At 58.9% G+C, this 16,872-nt stretch overlaps 1 protein-coding gene across 1 annotated transcript; it reads left to right on the top strand.

The window, feature by feature from the left end:
* Positions 1-11,119: 11,119 nt before the first annotated feature.
* Positions 11,120-15,372, top strand: Otos (otospiralin). Its single transcript, XM_047546853.1, has 5 exons — positions 11,120-11,251; positions 13,873-13,943; positions 14,167-14,260; positions 14,379-14,402; positions 15,007-15,372. Exons 3-5 carry the CDS (start codon positions 14,203-14,205, stop codon positions 15,189-15,191), a joined length of 267 nt encoding a protein of 88 aa, XP_047402809.1. The 5' UTR covers positions 11,120-11,251; positions 13,873-13,943; positions 14,167-14,202; the 3' UTR covers positions 15,192-15,372.
* The last annotated feature ends 1,500 nt before the right edge of the window (positions 15,373-16,872 follow it).

Raw genomic sequence — 16,872 nt, 5'->3', positions numbered from 1 at the left:
AAACCAAAATTAAAATCTCAAAAAACACAACCATGTCAACAGATGCTGCAAGTGCATTTGACAAAATCCAGAGTTCATTCCCAAGAAAAGCACCAACCAGGTGAGAGAGGAAGCAGAGCTTGCAGAAGACTTCCACGGAAGCCCAGCCAGCACCGGCCTCGCGGTGAAGCGGGAGCATCTTCCTGCACGCCGAGGCCATGTCACCCAGGAGACGCTGGGTCAGCAAGGAAGGCGAGAGCGAGGAGTCAGGGATCTGGGTTGGAAAAGAGGCTCCGGATTTCCTGGAACAAACGTGCCTGGATCCCTGCTGGGGTCAGCTCGGCCTCCCGCCTGCGCACCTCGCTCCCGCCCCTCCGGCAGCCTGGCTGTCACCCCGGCCCCGCCAGCATTGCGCTGTGGCGTCTATCCCCGCCGCCCCTGGATGAGCCTTCATCTGCTTCCTCTGCATGCCCCTTCCAGGAGCAGGGCTCGCCAGCCTTGGACACACGCCCGCTGGGTGCTGGCTGCACCCCTCGCCTCTCCAGTGGGTGCGTGCCGCCGCTCAGCGAGCCTGGAAAGGCCACCGGCTCCCAGCGTGCACGGGGCTCAAGGAAGTCTCTGCCTCACAGCCTCCCCGGCCTCCGCGGCTGCACTCTCAAGGCTGATCCCAAAGGGGACTCAGGAAACGTGGCATCCCGCCCCATCTCTGGGGTTGCCAGGCCCTGAGTGCTGTGGTGACAGGGTGCGCGCACCTGGGGAGCAGAGCCAGACCTCCCCCCCCTCCGTTCTCCTGGAGAGACTAGACAGCCGCGGAGGAGCGTGGAGCCAGCCGAAGGGCAACTCCTCCTCAGTTCAGTTTCCACTGATTTTTAAAAGAAAATTTGGAAGAAAAATTTAATAAACCAGAGAATTCTTCTGGATTACTTTGATGTGTTTTGAAACTTGAAAACTAGCAAGAGGAAAAAAAAAAGTCTAAAGGGGAAAATTCCCACAAGCAGGTGAAGAATCTGCTTTCCTTCCTGCTGCCCTGTGGTCACCTGGTGGAGCCCAGGGCAAGCCTGCTGCACAGAGCCTCACCCCGGCCCTACTTCCCGGTTTTTATTTCCACTCTCAAGTTGAGCTAACGCTGTCCCCACACATAGGAAGAAGTCCAAGACATACTAAGTAAAATAAGTAGGTTGTAGAGCAAATACAGAGAGCAGGAGCTCAGTTTTATAATATAAATTATGCAAGCACAAAATAACGTATCGACTATTGTTGACCATTGTCTCCACGGGGCTGGAACTGAGCAGGATTTTCATTTTTATGCTGTACACTTCTGTGAAGCTTGGGCACTTTGGGACCTGGGTATCCCGCAGCCTGGACCTCCTCCCCTAGCTCTGGTGACCTGGTCTCCTCAGCCTGGACCCTCTTCCCCTAGCTCTGGTGACCTGGTCTCCTCAGCCTGGACCCTCCTCCCTTAGCTCTGGTGACCTGGTCTCCTCAGCCTGGAACCTCCTCCCCTAGCTCTGGTGACCTGGTCTCCTCAGCCTGGACCCTCCTCCCCTAGCTCTGGTGACCTGGTCTCCTCAGCCTGGACCCTCCTCCCCTAGCTCTGGTGACCTGGTCTCCTCAGCCTGGAACCTCCTCCCCTAGCTCTGGTGACCTGGACCTCTTCCCCTTTCTGTGATGACCTGGCCTCATGAGCAGCACAGGCTGCTCTAATTCCTGCTCTGTTAGAGACAGATGTGCTGACTGTCCAGTCTGTGGCTACTGGACCTTCCCCATAAGAACCGGGGATTTGTAGCTTCCCACGTGGGCACTTTCTTGCTCTCTCAGCAACCTATCTTACTGCCCCACAGGACTGGGCTGTGGGTGTCCAGGTGGTTTCCAGGCCCACACTAGGGATTTCATGTAGCTGTTGTGATGTGAGTATCCACTGGGTGAGGTGTGCAGGGGACGAGGCCAGAGGGGCACCGAGGCCAAGGCCAGGTTCCTGGAGGAGTCTGGGAAGGAGCACAGAGAAGGATGTGGGTGCTGTGGGATGAGGGAGTTCATGGAGGCCTCTGATGTTTGAGGCATCATGTTGGAAATTTCAGGATGTGGTCATGGAAGGGATGGTGGGAAGAAGGTTCTAGACTTGGAAAACCCAAGACTCCTTTTATCTTTTTATTCTTCCTACTTTTTTGGGGGGGATACTGGGGATTGAACCCAGGGGCACTTAACCACTGAGTTACACCCCTTCTTATTTATCTTTATGTTTTAATTTGAGACAGGATCTCACTAAGTTGCTGAGACTGGCCTTGAACTTGTGATCCTCCTGCCTCAGCCTCCTGAGCTGCTGGGATGGCATGGCTGCCCACCATGCTCCGTGGAGAGGGATTTTTAATTAGGCCACAGGGGGAGTGACATAATTAGCCTAGCTTACTTCGTCCCGTGTGTGACCAGCATCCCAAGGAGTGGCTGTGCCTGCAGGAAGGCCACTCTACAGCAGCACTGCCCGGCCTCGCCTCCCAGCAGACTCCAGGGAGCGCCAATCTCGGTCGAGATAATGTCTGTCACGACATTCCGGCCCAGACGCCCTCCCTTGCCCCCTTACCTTGGTTAGGCTCTTGGGAACAGAGGGGCACTTGGGGACCTGGAATTGTACTGTCCTTTTCCACAAGGCCCCTGAGTCAGGGTCCTCTCTGTGCATGGACATCCCACCCTGCTTGCTTCTCCGCTCCTGCCTCGACCTCCAGGAGCCTGGCCTCCTACTTCACAGTGAAACCAGACCATGAGTAATCCTGCCACCATCAGCTTCAGGACACTGGCCAGTTATCAATTCCCAAACGCCAACTTGATGATAACTAAATGAGTGTCGGTCTGAGACCCTCAGGCCCCTGTGCAGGTGCCCCTGAACCTGGGGCCCCAGTCTGGCCTCCTGCAGAGCTGAGCTCCAACAGTGGCAGCACATCCCTGAGCCCCTCCCGCCAAGGCCAGTGCTCAGAGTGGCCTTGCTCCGTGCCTCCAGCTCACAAGGCACTGGACACCCTCAGCCTCTCCCTCCACAGCTGGGCAGATCCAGCAACGGCTGATTCAACCAGCAAGCAGAAGGCAAAGGGAGGCAGGGCCAGAAACCTGCTCTGCTCAGATGCAGGGTCCATGGGCTGGTGCCCAGGCGACTCTCCTGTGGGCAGAGCCACACACAGCCCTTGGCACCCACCCTGGACTGCCAGCTGTGGCATCAAGTGCAGGGAGGAATACAGGCAGGCAGCCAAGGGTCTCCATTGCACGGGGAGGACTTTCTGGAAGGGCCTCCTAGGGCTGCAGGCATGGCAAAGGGCCGCCATGTGCAGGCCTTCCCCTGTCCTCCCTCCCTGCTCTGCCCCCACTCCTGGTCCACTGAGAACCAGCCCAGGCCCCAGGTTAGCAGCAGGAAGGAGGGAGGTGGGGCGAGGCTCTCCGTCAATGGACAGGGTGGACGGAGGGAGGGCGGGGCGAGGCTCTCGGGCCGTGGACAGGGTCAGATCCGGGCTGAAGTGCTCGTCAAGTTTTGGAGACAGCCTTTGGTCCTTGGCCCTCCTCCTCTGTCACGGGGACCCCCAGTCATTTGTCCATTCATGGAACCAAAACCAAGGGAGCCACTCTGTCCTGGGCCCAACCCCTTGCTGAGACGCCCCGTGATGAGATGTGGCCCTGATCACCCCTCGCCCAGCAGCCTGTCCTGATTCTATTCTGTGTCCATCAACCTTGGGGCCCAGAGTTTCTGTGGCTCGGGCGAAGGGCCGCGCTGTGACCGGAGCTGGGGTTCAGGGTGGGGCTATGCTTCTGCAGAAGGCAGAGCTGGATCTTGTGGGGGTCCCACTGTATAGGACAGCAGAGCTTTGCTTTGGTTCTTCCCCTAAAGACAGTGCTGGGCACATTGTCGGTGATAGATAAGCATCTCGGCCACTGAATGAACTGATTCATAGGTGCAAAAAAATATCTCTCTCTTCTTGAGGGGATGCACAGAAGGGGGAGCGTGTATTTGCACGTGTTGTGTGTTTACATTGTACTATGGCCTGGATGCAGGGGTCCCCAGAAGCTCCTGTGTGAGACACTGCAGGAAGGTTCAGAGGAGAAATGACTGGGTCGCTAAGAGTCTTAACCAATCAGTGAATTGATGGGATTAACTGAGTGGCGGGTGTGGCTGGAGGAGGCGGGATTGGGGCGTGGCTACCCGAATACGTTTTGTATCTGGAATCTCTCACTCTGCTTCCTGATGATGCAAGCTGCTTCCCTCAGCCACGCTCTCCTGCCATGGGGTCCTACCTCACCTGGAGCTGGCCTTCTATGGACTAGGACCTCTGAAACCATGAGCCCTCAAATAAACTTTTCCTCTTTTAAGAATGTTCTGGTCAGGTCGTTTAATCACAGCAGCGAGAAAGCTGGCTGAGAGACCTTGTGCACGTGTGTATGTGCATGTGTGTGTGCAGGAAATGTGCACTGTGTGGGTGTGTGCGTGCGTGCAGGTGTGCGTGTGCAGGTGTGCGTGTGCAGCTGTGTGCAGCTGTGTGCAGGTGTGCGTGTGCAGGAAATGTGCACTGTGTGGGGTGTGTGCGTGCGTGCAGGTGTGTGTGTGCAGCTGTGAGTGTGCAGGTATGTGTGTGCAGCTGTGTGTGTGCAGGTGTGTGTGTGCAGGTGTGTACAATGGTGTCCACATGAGCTCGCTCCAGGCTGGGCACTTCCCTGTGGCAGACTTGGGCCGGTGGCCACTGAGCACCCTCCTTTCCTTCCTCACTGGGCTGGCTTGGAAGACGCACTGTCAGGAAGCGTGTGGGCTAGTGGCCAGAGCATGGTCCTCCTGGGACGCCTCGGGACCTCGCTCTACTCACCGTGGCATGGCGCAGACCTCGGCTTTTCCTGCCAGTGAGGACAGTACGTTCCTGAGCCGGCCTGGCAACCGCGGCACTCGTGTAAGGTCCCCGGCTTCCTTTCCTCGGCTGGCGGGACAGCTGGACTCCAAGGGAGCCGCAGGACTGAAGGTCAGAGGGACCACAGAAGCCGTGAGGGAAAGAGCCTGGCAGACTGGCCCTGGGGACAGAGCCTCAGGCCAGCTCCTGTGGGACCCAGTGCCCAGGGCTGAGGGCACCTGGGCCTCCTGTGCTCGGTACTCAGCAGTGCTGCCTGGGCCTCCTGTGCTCGGTACTCAGCAGCGCTGCCTGGCTGAGCCCAAGGCCCAGAGGGTGAGCCTGGTTCCTACAACCACAGTGATCTTGGGGTTGCCGTGGGTGGCCAGCTCCTGAGACACACCCTCGGCCACAGAGCAATGGCTCATTACCCCACCCTGGACCTGGGCACCCCAGCCCGGGAGCCTTCCTGGCGATGCTGGTGGCCTGCTGCCCAGCGACCCTGCAGCTTCCCTGACATTCAGGAGCAGCTGCCCAGCAAGGCAGGAGAGGCCGGGAGGGGCCTGGAGAGCAGGGCAGGCACTGGTGCTGCTGATCCTGGCTGGGCAGTGGGACTGCCCACTTCAGGAACCACGTCAGAACTGTGCACAGAACATCCACAGGCAGGCCCATGCTGGGCAGCGTCAAGCAGGAGCTGGCCATGGAGATGGAGCCATGGTGCTGAAGAGTCAGTGAGCCTGGCCCCTGGGAGAAGGGCTGGGCCCAGCTGCCACCCAGCAATTGCTGCATTGCTGCGGGCCACCTGGCTCTCTGCTCAGGGCCAGGCCACCTGGAGGCCACCTGGAGGTCTCCCCTGCCTCACCACCGCAGGGCAGGACAGGAGGCTGCTGTTCATCTAAATTCTGAGAACACATGGCATCCAGGTCTGAGAACCTAGATAGGAGCCCGTCCAGAGCCACCCCTAGGGCCCCTGCAGCTGGTCTTGGCTTTGAGGCAGGAGCAGAACATCACTCCAGAAACATCTAGGGGGCTGCACTGCTGTCCAGGCCTGTGATTGCCCCTTAGGGAGAGAGGAAGGGCAGGAGAGAACCAGGCTGGCTGAGGACCAGACGCTGCCGGGCCACACCTGAGGACTCAGGGTCCTGGACGGAAGCAGGGGGATGGCGTCCATGCCTGGTCCCTCCATGGTCCAAAGGGTGGAGACAGGGCAGGGGCCCTCACCCATGGAGGCCAGTGGGCAGGCGCTACCTGGAGCCCACGTACACTGCCACCAACAACCGCCAGCCTGGTTCACTCTAAGTGCTCTAATCTGCCTTAGAACCACGACTCTCAGGCCAAGAACTTAAGATACACGTCGAAATGGTCACAGCTCAGAGCGGCACGGTCTAGGCACCCTGGCCTCGTGCAGGAGAATGGCCCAATAAGCACGCTGCAGCAGAGCAGGCCCTACCCTGAGCTGCACCCCGGCGTGTGACAGTGTCTGAGAGCCGGTGGCTCTGACTGGGATCAGGCTGACGAGGACGGGGTGGGGCCTGGGGTGTGCTGGATGTCCCAGCATCCTACCTGAAGTCCCACCACGCTGAAGCTGGGAACTGAATAAAGTGCTGTCACTGGGAGGGTGAGTGGACCCCAGACACAGCGACCTAGAAACGTGCTTCTGATCTGCACATGGTCTGGGCTTATTTATGCCGCAGAGCGAATGTGGGCCGCCCGGAGAGGACCTGTCCAGCCAGCACGCCCACCAAGGGCTCGCTGGGACAGGGAGGTGCAGGGGCTGGAGGGGCGATGGTTTCGCTGTTTCACCCTAAGAGGATTTCTCCATCTGCAGCGTGCACACATCACTTGGCCTGCTTATGGGGCCAAGGCTGACACCTCCTGGGAGCCACAGGAGACGGGTTCTGCTTTCAAGTCTGGGATGGAGAGCGGCCTCCCAGCCCTCCAAGGAGACAGATTTAGCATTGCTTCAAAAGGCATGACCAGCCCTTTAATTCAGAGACGCGGTTCCCAGCCCAGCTGGACCCTGCCCAGCACAAGCCGCCCCACTCCCTGTGCTCTGGGCTCACAACACCTTCCTGGATGAGTCAACAGATCTGGAATCTAGGACAAGCATCCAGGGGTGCCTGGGACCTCCTCCTTCATCTCCTGACCCTTCAGCATTACAGAGGGCAGAGCTGAAAACGAGGAGGGAGGGGGACAGTGGGCCATTTGCTGGGGAGGCTACGGAGTCTGGGCCTCTCCAGCAGAGACCCTCAGAGGCCAAGAGACCAGGGCACCCTGGGAGGTGGCGGGACAGCTGTGGTCGGGGCGCCTCAGGCAGGCTGAGAAACACACTGAGGCCTGGTTCCCATAAATGCAGCTTTTATGTGGCAGCGAATAGGTTAAGCAGTGGATTTACTTCAGGCCGCAGAGAGCTGGCTGGGTAGGTCTCCTCCTGAGGCAGAGGCCTCAACATGGAGGTTCTGGAACCCTGGTCCTGTATGGAAGAAGCAGGAAAACTGATGCCTGCTCAGGGTTGTGGGAGGAGAGTCCACCATCCCTGGCTGTCTGCTGCTGGCCAGGCCCCATCCCCAACCACAGGAGGATGTTCTGTTGGTGTCCTCAGTTGCCTGTGGGCCTGAGGGTGGTCCTAAGCCATTGCCCCACCTTGTGGGCAGTCAGTCTCAGCCTTGGGTCATGTCTCTGCCCCAGGACTCCCCCCTCCACTACCCCAACACACACTGTGGCCCCTCTGTCCAGCGCCCCCACTCCTGCTGAAGCCAGCCTACCCCTGCAGACACCTGGACCACATCCAGGAGGGCCTTCCAAGGGACTGGCCTGTGGAGCCTGCCTGCGCTGCCCTCTCCCGGTTCTGCTGTTTAAAGGCACTTTGGGTCCCATGCCAGATATTCTGGTTTCAGACCCCAGCAGGTCAGACCTGGGGAGACCTTGGTGAGGATCTGCCCTGGCCCCTCCTCCCTCACGGCAGCAGGCAGGGTCTGAGACCTCGCTCCATCAGGCAACCAGCTAAGGCGGGGTCTGGTCTTCTCAAGGCAGGGATGCAGACCCTGTGCTGAGGGCAGGTCTGTGGTGGGCATGGCTTTCTTGGTTAAAAGCCGAGGCCCTCACACCAGCAAACTCTGGCATCTGGGATTTGTCCAGACTGCAGCCCAGCAGGGCGTGGCCAGGCATACACGTGGGAGGGTCAGTGAGCTGCGGTGTGACTGGGCTCTGAAAGCCCATTGGTCAATCCCCGTCATGCTGTGGGTAGGAAAGTCCCACCCACCATGGACAGGCCAGAAGACATGGCCCAGCCATGATGGTGTTCAAAGCTCACCCTGAGGTCTGGGGCCCAAACCCCAGGGACTGGAGAGAACCTGGGACACTCTTGTGCCAGCGAAGAACCAAGTCCTTCCACAGCTCGGCCTTCGCTGTGTCTCTGGGAACACGAGGAAGAGGTGCTTGGGGTCTAAGAACAGGCCAATGGCTGGGAGACCCCCAAGGAGCTGCTCCAGTGCGCCCGTCAGGAGTAGGCTGTGCGGACCCGCCAGGCCTGCATGTCGCAGGGCTGTCTCCACGCCTTGTGCCCTCGTGGCCCTGTTCTGTCTGCATCCTGCCCCTCCCCACATCAGGGTCCATGGGTGGATGCCTGGACCTGCCGTGCTGGTCCAGCCGGGAGCCCACAGGAGGAGCCCTAGCAGGAACCTCTCAGGGCCGCCGGAAGCCCGCCCTCTTGGAGGCCGCCCACCGCAGCCCCGCCCCTCGCTGCCTGGCTTCTCCGAGATGCCTGGAGCACCGAGGCCACTCGATGCCGGCGGTGGAGGCAGAGAGCGCGACAGCATTCCTTCCCCGGGCTGAGAACCGGGAACCCCGCGGTGTGCAGCAGCGCCAGGAGCCCAGCAGCAGTCTCACTGCCAGGCCCAGCTCCCAACCCCAGCAGAACAGGAGCACACTGCACATGCGAGCGTGTGCACACACACACATGCACACACACACACTCCACACATGCATACCCATAACTCCACACCCACGCGCATGTGCACACAGACACACACTCCACACGTGCATACCCATAACTCCACACCCACGCGCATGTGCACACAGACACACACTCCACACGTGCATACCCATAACTCCACACCCACGCGCATGTGCACACAGACACACACTCCACACGTGCATACCCATGATCCACACCCATGCACACGTGTACACAGACACACACTCCACAGTGCATACCATAACTCCACACCCACGCGCATGTGCACACAGACACACACTCCACACGTGCATACCCATAACTCCACACCCACGCGCATGTGCACACAGACACACACACTCCACACATGCATACCCATAACTCCACACCCACGCGCATGTGCACACAGACACACACTCCACACGTGCATACCCATAACTCCACACCCACGCGCATGTGCACACAGACACACACTCCACACGTGCATACCCATAACTCCACACCCATGCACACGTGCGCACAGACACACACACTCCACACATTCATACCCATATCTCCACACCCATGCACACGTGTACACACACACACTCCACACGTGCATACCCATAAGTCCCCACATACGTGTGCACAAACACCACATGTACATATCCATGTGCATCACACACCCGCATGTACATGTGAGTACATCCACCAACCCGCAAATACACAGGCAAACGTGTACACACACACCAACACCTACACACATATAAATGTACCATGCATCCACAAACACGGCATGTGCACATATACACACTACTTGGGCTAAGATAACACCAGTTATCTGTCCGGCTTCTCTCTGGGATGAGCCAGCTTGGGCCACCTGCAGGGTCCTGGGGAGTCAGGGCCATGGGCTCTCTGACCAGGCTGCTGCCCACCCAGTCCCGTGTCTTGACTGTGACCTTGTGGCTCCAGGTGGAAGCACCTCTGAGAAGGCTCTCCTGTGCCTGGAGAGCTGCCTGCTCTGCCTCCAGGGCAGTGGCCAGGGGCTGGGGGCCCCTTCTCACTGCCAGCCCCTGCCCAGTGTGTGGGTTCATGGCCACGGAGCTTCAGCCAGGCTGGACTGTATAGGCCTGTCCTGCACAGGTTTCCAGATTTAGCAAATAAAGGTGAGGAGAAATTGGAATTTCAGTTAGACAGTGATTTTCAGTTTCAGTTAGTAATTTTTGACATAAATGTATCCCTGGTGATTTGAGACCCTCAGACTAGGGAATCATTTACTGAGTGTTTGAAATTCAAGTCTAATGGGGCATCCTGGATTTTCCAGGTCAGCCTGGGGCTGGAGGCGTCCCTGTGGCTTCTCACCCCACCCAGGCCAGGGACCCTGGGTTTCAGGAAGGCCTCACAGTCACTGTGGGAAGGAAGGATACATTTTGAAAAGAATCACAACATTTTTGTCTTCAGGTCTGTAAGTGGTCTGTCTTGTGATGTGGAGGGTCTTGTCTACCACCGTTTCCTGCGTGAACAGGACCCTGTAGGTGGCGCTGTAGAGTCCCAGGAGCAGGGCGCCCCCTGGAGCCCACCCAGGGTACTGCATGGACCTGGCTTGGGTTCCAGGAGGCCCGTGATGGGTGGCCCGTGACCTGCAGCCTCTCAGGACCTCCTCCATTTCCAGGGTGTTCACACCACCTCTGCTCCACAGCACAGTCTCCACCTTCAGGGGGTCTTTTCCAGCCAACTTGGTTTTCATTCCAAAGTCTTTCTTCTGTTCATTAATTTCATGATATTTGATTAAGCTCTTTACTAAACTAGAGCGTAAGCAGAACCTATGGGCTTGGGAACACATGCTGGTGACCATTAGGAGGCGTCCCTCCCCTTGCTGAAGCAGGACAGTGCTTCCCGAGGCACCCAGGCTATGTCTCAGTGAAGCCAGAATTGAGGACAGGCAGTTAGGGAATCTGGTCAAATCCAGGATTGAAGGCATCTGAGTCTGGGAAGCTGGGGACCGTCCCTGGCAGATTGGAATGTCAGGGTCTCCGAGCCCTTTTGGTCACCAAGACTACCTGCCTAATGGCCCCTCCCAAAATGCTGCAGGCAGGAAATGGCTAATTAGTGCCCCCTGGGTCCTTACCTGAATCTCCATCTGGCCCTCCCCCTGCCATCTACTGCTCACCCTTTTGGCCAGCATCTCCTGGGCCTAGTGACATAGGCAGGAAGGAGAGAGATAAGGGAGGAGAGAACAGAAGAACAAAAGTGACCCTAACCTATAAAAGATGTAGGCTGCGCTCACTTCTGGGGCTCTAGAACTTCAGCCATGGCCCCTCTGCCTCCCGGGAGAAGCCTGTAATAGTATCTGTAAATAAACCTGCTTCATGTGCCTGCCTTGGTGAGCTTCTCTGGTGTTCACAGGTCAACATGTGAGGAAGCAGAACTTGCCATCGGTAAACTTGCCATCTGCAGCAGCTTGGGGGAAGTGTGGCACATGGCTAAGGTCAGTGGGCAAAAGCCGCTGGGATGGCATGTCCTGTGACATGCAGGGGCAGTGGGGGGCGGCCGAGGGGCCTCTGGGCTGGAGCCCTGGCTAGCTCATTCCACAGCTCCAAGCACAGCCCGCTGAGCCAGCAACTGCTCAGATGCTGGATACCCAGGCACCCTCAGGAGCCCAGGGACACAACCGAGGGCCACCTGCCAGGAGCACGGACACAGGACAGAGTGACAGGCTGGGGGATGGAGGGGGCAGCAAGGCCTGCAGAGGGGCTGCCCTCAGCCCCAGGGAGGTGCATTTCTTGGTTGGAGAGGGCAGGGGTTGGAGCAGTGACCAGGCCCCAGCGCTGATGCTGGACATGCTCCAGGGGGCAGGAAGGGAGGAGGGCTTGGGGAGGAGTCGCAGCCAGAGCTGAGTCTCCCAGGAGAACAGGTGGCCTTGTGGGGCACCAGCCTGGGTTTCTGGGGGCTGTGTGACTCAGCAATTGGCCACAACCTGCTGTTTCCAGAGTGGGCAGACGGGGGCGCCAGAGACCTCATTTTGCCATGCTGGTGTTGCTGCCTGTGCTCTCTGACCACCACTGGAGGGTTTGGGCAGCCTTTGTCCACCAGGAATGGCCTTATGCAGCCCAAGCGCTTTCTTACCCAAGACATGTGGACCCCTCTGAGGCCTCTGATGCCTCCACGGGAGGGCCCTGTGCCCGGCAGGGACAGGGGCTGCAGGCAGGGACAGCCCTGACCCAGGCAGTGGTGGTCAGCCAGGTTTCAGAGCAGTTGGTTGGACAAATTCCAAACCCACCAGTACCAGGGTTCACCACTGACTTAGAATCCACGTCGGGAGGTGGACAACCCAGGTATTTAAAAGCTCCCCCGGTGGTTCCAACGCGGGCCAAAGTCACATGCTGCCCTGCCCTGCTGAGCGTTGACAGGGAGTGTGTTGGAAATGCCCGTCACCTGAGCTCTTACTCAGAACTCTGATGGAGGGGCTGACGGTGCCTGCTTTCGTCACAGGTCCTCAGGGCCGTCGGCCCACGAGGCTGGGATCCTGCTGAGACTCACACTACCCAGGTGTGCTCTGGGCCCTGCAGCTTCCAGCCCTGCAAGCTGGTAGGACTGCAGAGGGACCTCACCCCTGCTTGGCCGTCCAAGCACAACCTGTTTTAACAGAATCCCTGGTGATCCCTGAGGGGTAACGACCTGTCTCCTGCCAGATGAGAACACACCTCCTCCAGGGCCAGCTGCAGGAGAGCAGGGGTCAGGGCTGGACCGGTGGGTGGGGCAACAGGTGCAGAGGACAGGTGGGGCCTCCAGGAGGAGGCCAGGAAGGCAAGCAACAGGGAGCTGCTGTTGTGGGCGTTTTTTTTTTTTTTTTAAACTTATTTCTTACATAAGATAAATTAATTAAAATATATACAGAAAGGAAAAAACAGTGTATGTGGACCTAGAATCCCACAACCAAACACCATCCCTGTCTGTCCCCCTAGCCTTTTGACGGGGTCTTTCATTAGGAGCAGAGTTGAGGAGACACGAGGGCTGCTGCAGGCTGTCATTGTCCTAACATCACCTGGCATGCCATCTCTGAGGCAGCCGTGGCCCCTCAGCCCTCTCAGCTCTGGCCCCGGAGCCGGGCCTGCTCCCTGGGCGAGTCTCCCTGTGTCCTGCTGCTATGACAAAGCCAGCCATAAGCACATCCATAATGAGCCCTGTGTGCGCTCCTAGTGAATCATGGTCCTGGGGTGGTCTTAGGGATGCCAGTGCAGCTGCCCCTGGAGAACCTCTTACCTCCTATAGCCACAGGGACCAGGAAACTGAAAATGAAACCCACAGTATAATCTGGCAGGTGTCTGCATTACCATGCAAGTTGGATTGGCTGCCTCTCTAGGTCTCTGGGTAAATTCAGGGCATTGTTAGACAAAGAACGAGGTCTCAGCCATTTGGATGGGGATTTGTGGGCAAACTGGGGAGAAGCTGGGAACCTCGAGCTGCAGAACCCCAGAACACATGGGTGAGCAGGTTTCCCAGCGCCCTTGAAGCACCCTGGGAGGAGAGGAAAAACAGAGGCAGCCCCCTGGACAGTGGGCCTCAAGGGCAGGGCCACAGATCCATGCTGTCTCGGAGAGGCAGGGTGGGCTCGGGCACTGCAGTGGTCTGTGCAGACAGGGTGCGTTCTCAGTGGCTTGCCCCTCAGGGCCCCTTGGCATCGGAGCTGGCGTCCCTTGGGCTGGGACAGCCTCCTTCCAGACTAGAGTCTTAGTCTTTGTGTAAGCCCAAAGCTCTGGTCTGCTCCAGCTCAACCCACACTTTCTGCCAGTGACTTTGCTCAGCAGGTGTCCTGGGGGACTTCTGGACTGCCAGCCAGCTCTGGGCTCACCCAGATCACCCCAGGACAGGAAGCTGCAGTGGGCCCCAATGGCAGACGCAAGCGCCAAGCGGGCATCTCAGTCCCCAATGTTGTGGAAATGGGCTGCACAGCATGTTTTTCTCTCAATTTGATCTTGGATCCAATTCTCTCACATTGACCCCAGGACTGCCCGCCAGCAGGGTTACAAAAGCCCACAGTCCTCTGACTGGGAATGAGATATTCGGTTTGACAGTTCAAGCAGGTGACGTTTCCTTCCTTGTCCCCAGCCCTGTATAAAGAGAAGCCCGTGAGCTGGCAGTGACCCCATCCACGGCTGAGCGGAGCAGACGGAGGCAAGGTAAAACCTCAGGGGAGCTGGGAATGTACCCTGGGCAAGAGAGTTAGACTCTTAAATAATCCAAACTAAGAGAAACCAACTGAGGTGGGGATTTCAGAGGAGAAAGATGGTTTGAAACTCTGAGGCTGAAAGCACTGTGCAAACACTAGCCTTCGCAGGGGTGCAGAAAAGACTGGCTCTGGTGGACAAGTGGTCTCTCTCCTCTGGGTTCCTTCTGCTGCAGGTGAACCTGAGGAGTCCACTGGCTGCTACAGGGGAGATGCAGGCCTGCTGGATGCTGGGACTGGTCCTCTGCCTCCTGCTGGGGCCTCTTGCAGGTGAGGGGCAGCTCTGGGACAGGCCTCTGCCCTCCGGTGCTCTCCCTCCCACTGTGGTCCCCTCAGCCGTGTGGGTCAGGTCCAGGGCCTGGCTGACGGCTTCCTCTTCCCTTTGCAGGGGCCAAGCCTGTGCAGGAGGCAGGTAAGCTCTCCGGAGGCCTTTCCTTCGCTTACGTCAGTAACTGGGGTGGGGGGGGGGAAGCCTCGGTTGCTGGGGCCAGGGCTTCTTGCCCCAGACAGACCCCGTGGGAAGCCCGGCTCAGCTAACACTGGAGAAGGTGGGCCACTGGCACCAGGCCCTGCCCAGCCGCCTGGGAACACAGCTGGCCAAAGGAGCTGCGACATTCCCACCGCCAAACCTGGGTTTGGCCCTGGGCCCTCCCTCAAGATAGTACTATCTGGGTTGGGGGTCTTTACCCAAACTCCAGGACCAGGAGGCTGTGCTATCCTCTGAACCACTCCCAGGACACTGCCCAAGTCCCCATCCCTACCCCACAACTGGCCCCCAGCTCAGCACCTCCCCAAAAAAGGGCAGGCCTCCCCTCCCCTCCCCTCCCCTCCTGTCCCTAGATCTGACACCTTTAAGAGGCAGGGACACTTCCCCTGTTCCTGGGATGACCAGGCAGCCTGGGCCCTGCTCCAGACCAGGCCACACCGCTGCAGGGGCTGCTCGGCTGTCTAGCTGCCCCAGGTCCCGAGGGTCTGCAGGCAGTGGGTAGCCCCTGAGGCAGCCTCCTGTCTCTCAGACCCCTATGCTGAGCTGCCGGCCTTGCCCTACTGGCCGTTCTCCACCTCCGACTTCTGGAACTACGTGCAGCACTTCCAGAGCCTGGGCGCCTACTCGCAGCTGGAGGACCTGGCCCGAACCTTCTTTGCCCACTTCCCCCTGGGGAGCACCCTGGGCTTCCATGTCCCCTACCAGGAGGACTGAGCAGGTGTCCGCCTGGCTGTGCTGCCTTGGGGTTGCCCAGAGCCATGCGGGAGGGGTCGGGTGACCTCAGGCCCAGCACACCTCCAACTGAAGAGGCACCACAGGTGGTGGGCTCTGCCCCCAGCAGCTGCAGAGGGCCCTGGCTTGTTCTGATCCCTGGCGAGCTCTCCTTTAATAAACGTCCGCACGCTTTCATCCGCAGGACGTCGCCTGTGTGTTACCCCACTCCAGTTCTGACGAGAACCTCAGACTGTTGGTGAGGATACTGAGGCAGAACAGAAGGCCCGGCCTCAATCGTTAAGGGCCACACAGCTGGTCAGAGGAGCTGGTTCCAATCCCAGCAGCCCCTGCAGGGGCCACTGAGCTGGGCAGCAGTCACTGCAGGCCAGGTGCCCACACTTCAGGCAGAGCAAACTCCTGAGAGCAGCAGGGAGTGAGGACATGGGAGCCCATCTGTGAGGGGAAGTAAGGGCCCAGGTTCAGGCACCAAGTCTGAGGAAGCCTTGGCTGTTGCCCAGGGCAGTCCCATGGGAGAGGGGTGGACAGGCAGTGTAGGTGTGCCTCAGGTTCAGCCCCAGGGCCGTGAGCCAGGTGTGCGTGAGGTGTGCATGCCAGGAGGACCCTGCAGCTCACATCTAGCTACCTCATGGGCTGCTCTTCTGGGTCACCAGCGTCTCTCAGGTCCCTCCGTCCCTCGGGGGACACTCTGACTTCACATCTGAGGCTCCCCTGCACCGCTTCCAGTCACTGGTCACTTCTCCCTGCACCTGGCACTGTCCACTCAGGCCAGGCTGGCCCTGCCCAGGCCACAATCCTCCTGGCATCTGGGCTCTGTTCCTGTCTGTGGGGAGCCTCCCTTCCCCTCCACAGTCCCTTCCAACTTCCAAGCCCACCTACTTCTGAAAGTTAAGGAAAAGATGATTCAAGGACAGCGCTGACGCAAGTAAGAAACTTGACTCAGGACTACCACGGCAGGCGGGGCCTGGGGCTCGCAATGGGAAAGACTGGGCTCAGCTTGGGGCGGGGGGCGGTGCGGTGTACAGGAAGTGACCGCGACGCGACACGCTGAGTCTTGCTAAACAGCACCTTTTGCTGAAGGGTGCTCAGACATCACCTGGGGATGGTGAAGGCGCAGGAACCCCATCGGAAGTGGGGGCTCAGATCTACCACGCTGGCTTACAGCAGGGCTCTTTGCTAAAACTCTACCAGAAGAGGCAGCTTGCTCCGGACGAGGGACTGGCTGCACTGTGGACGGCCTGACCCAGTCCACGCCAGGCGGCTCCCGCCCCTCCTCCTTCCTGTCTCTCCCTCCTTTCCCCTCCCCCTTCTGTCACGTTTCTTTTTACAAATTGTGGCAAAACATGGCAACATGAAATTCCCATCTTAACCATACTGTGTCATTAAGTGCGTTCGCGCTGGGTGCCGCCATCGCCACCATCCACTTCCGGAGCTTTTTATGTTGCAAAATGGAAACGTGTGCCCACGGAACGCTCCCCGCGGCCCTCCCCAGCCCCGGCACCCCATCTCCTGGCTGGACCTCGAGTGGAATCACACCGCGGGGGTCTTTCTGTGACATGGAGTCCTCAAGGCTGGCCCGCGCTGACCCTGGGTCAGAACGTGCTCCCTGGGTGGCGCGGCCAGTGCGGCAGACCCAGGTTTGTGCGCTCGCCCGCGGGGGACG

This window comes from Sciurus carolinensis, chromosome 3, assembly GCF_902686445.1.
Source record: "Sciurus carolinensis chromosome 3, mSciCar1.2, whole genome shotgun sequence".
NCBI lineage: Eukaryota > Metazoa > Chordata > Mammalia > Rodentia > Sciuridae > Sciurus > Sciurus carolinensis.
The sequence above is the reverse complement of the archived record's forward strand: the minus strand, read 5'-3'. Positions and strand labels throughout refer to the sequence as shown.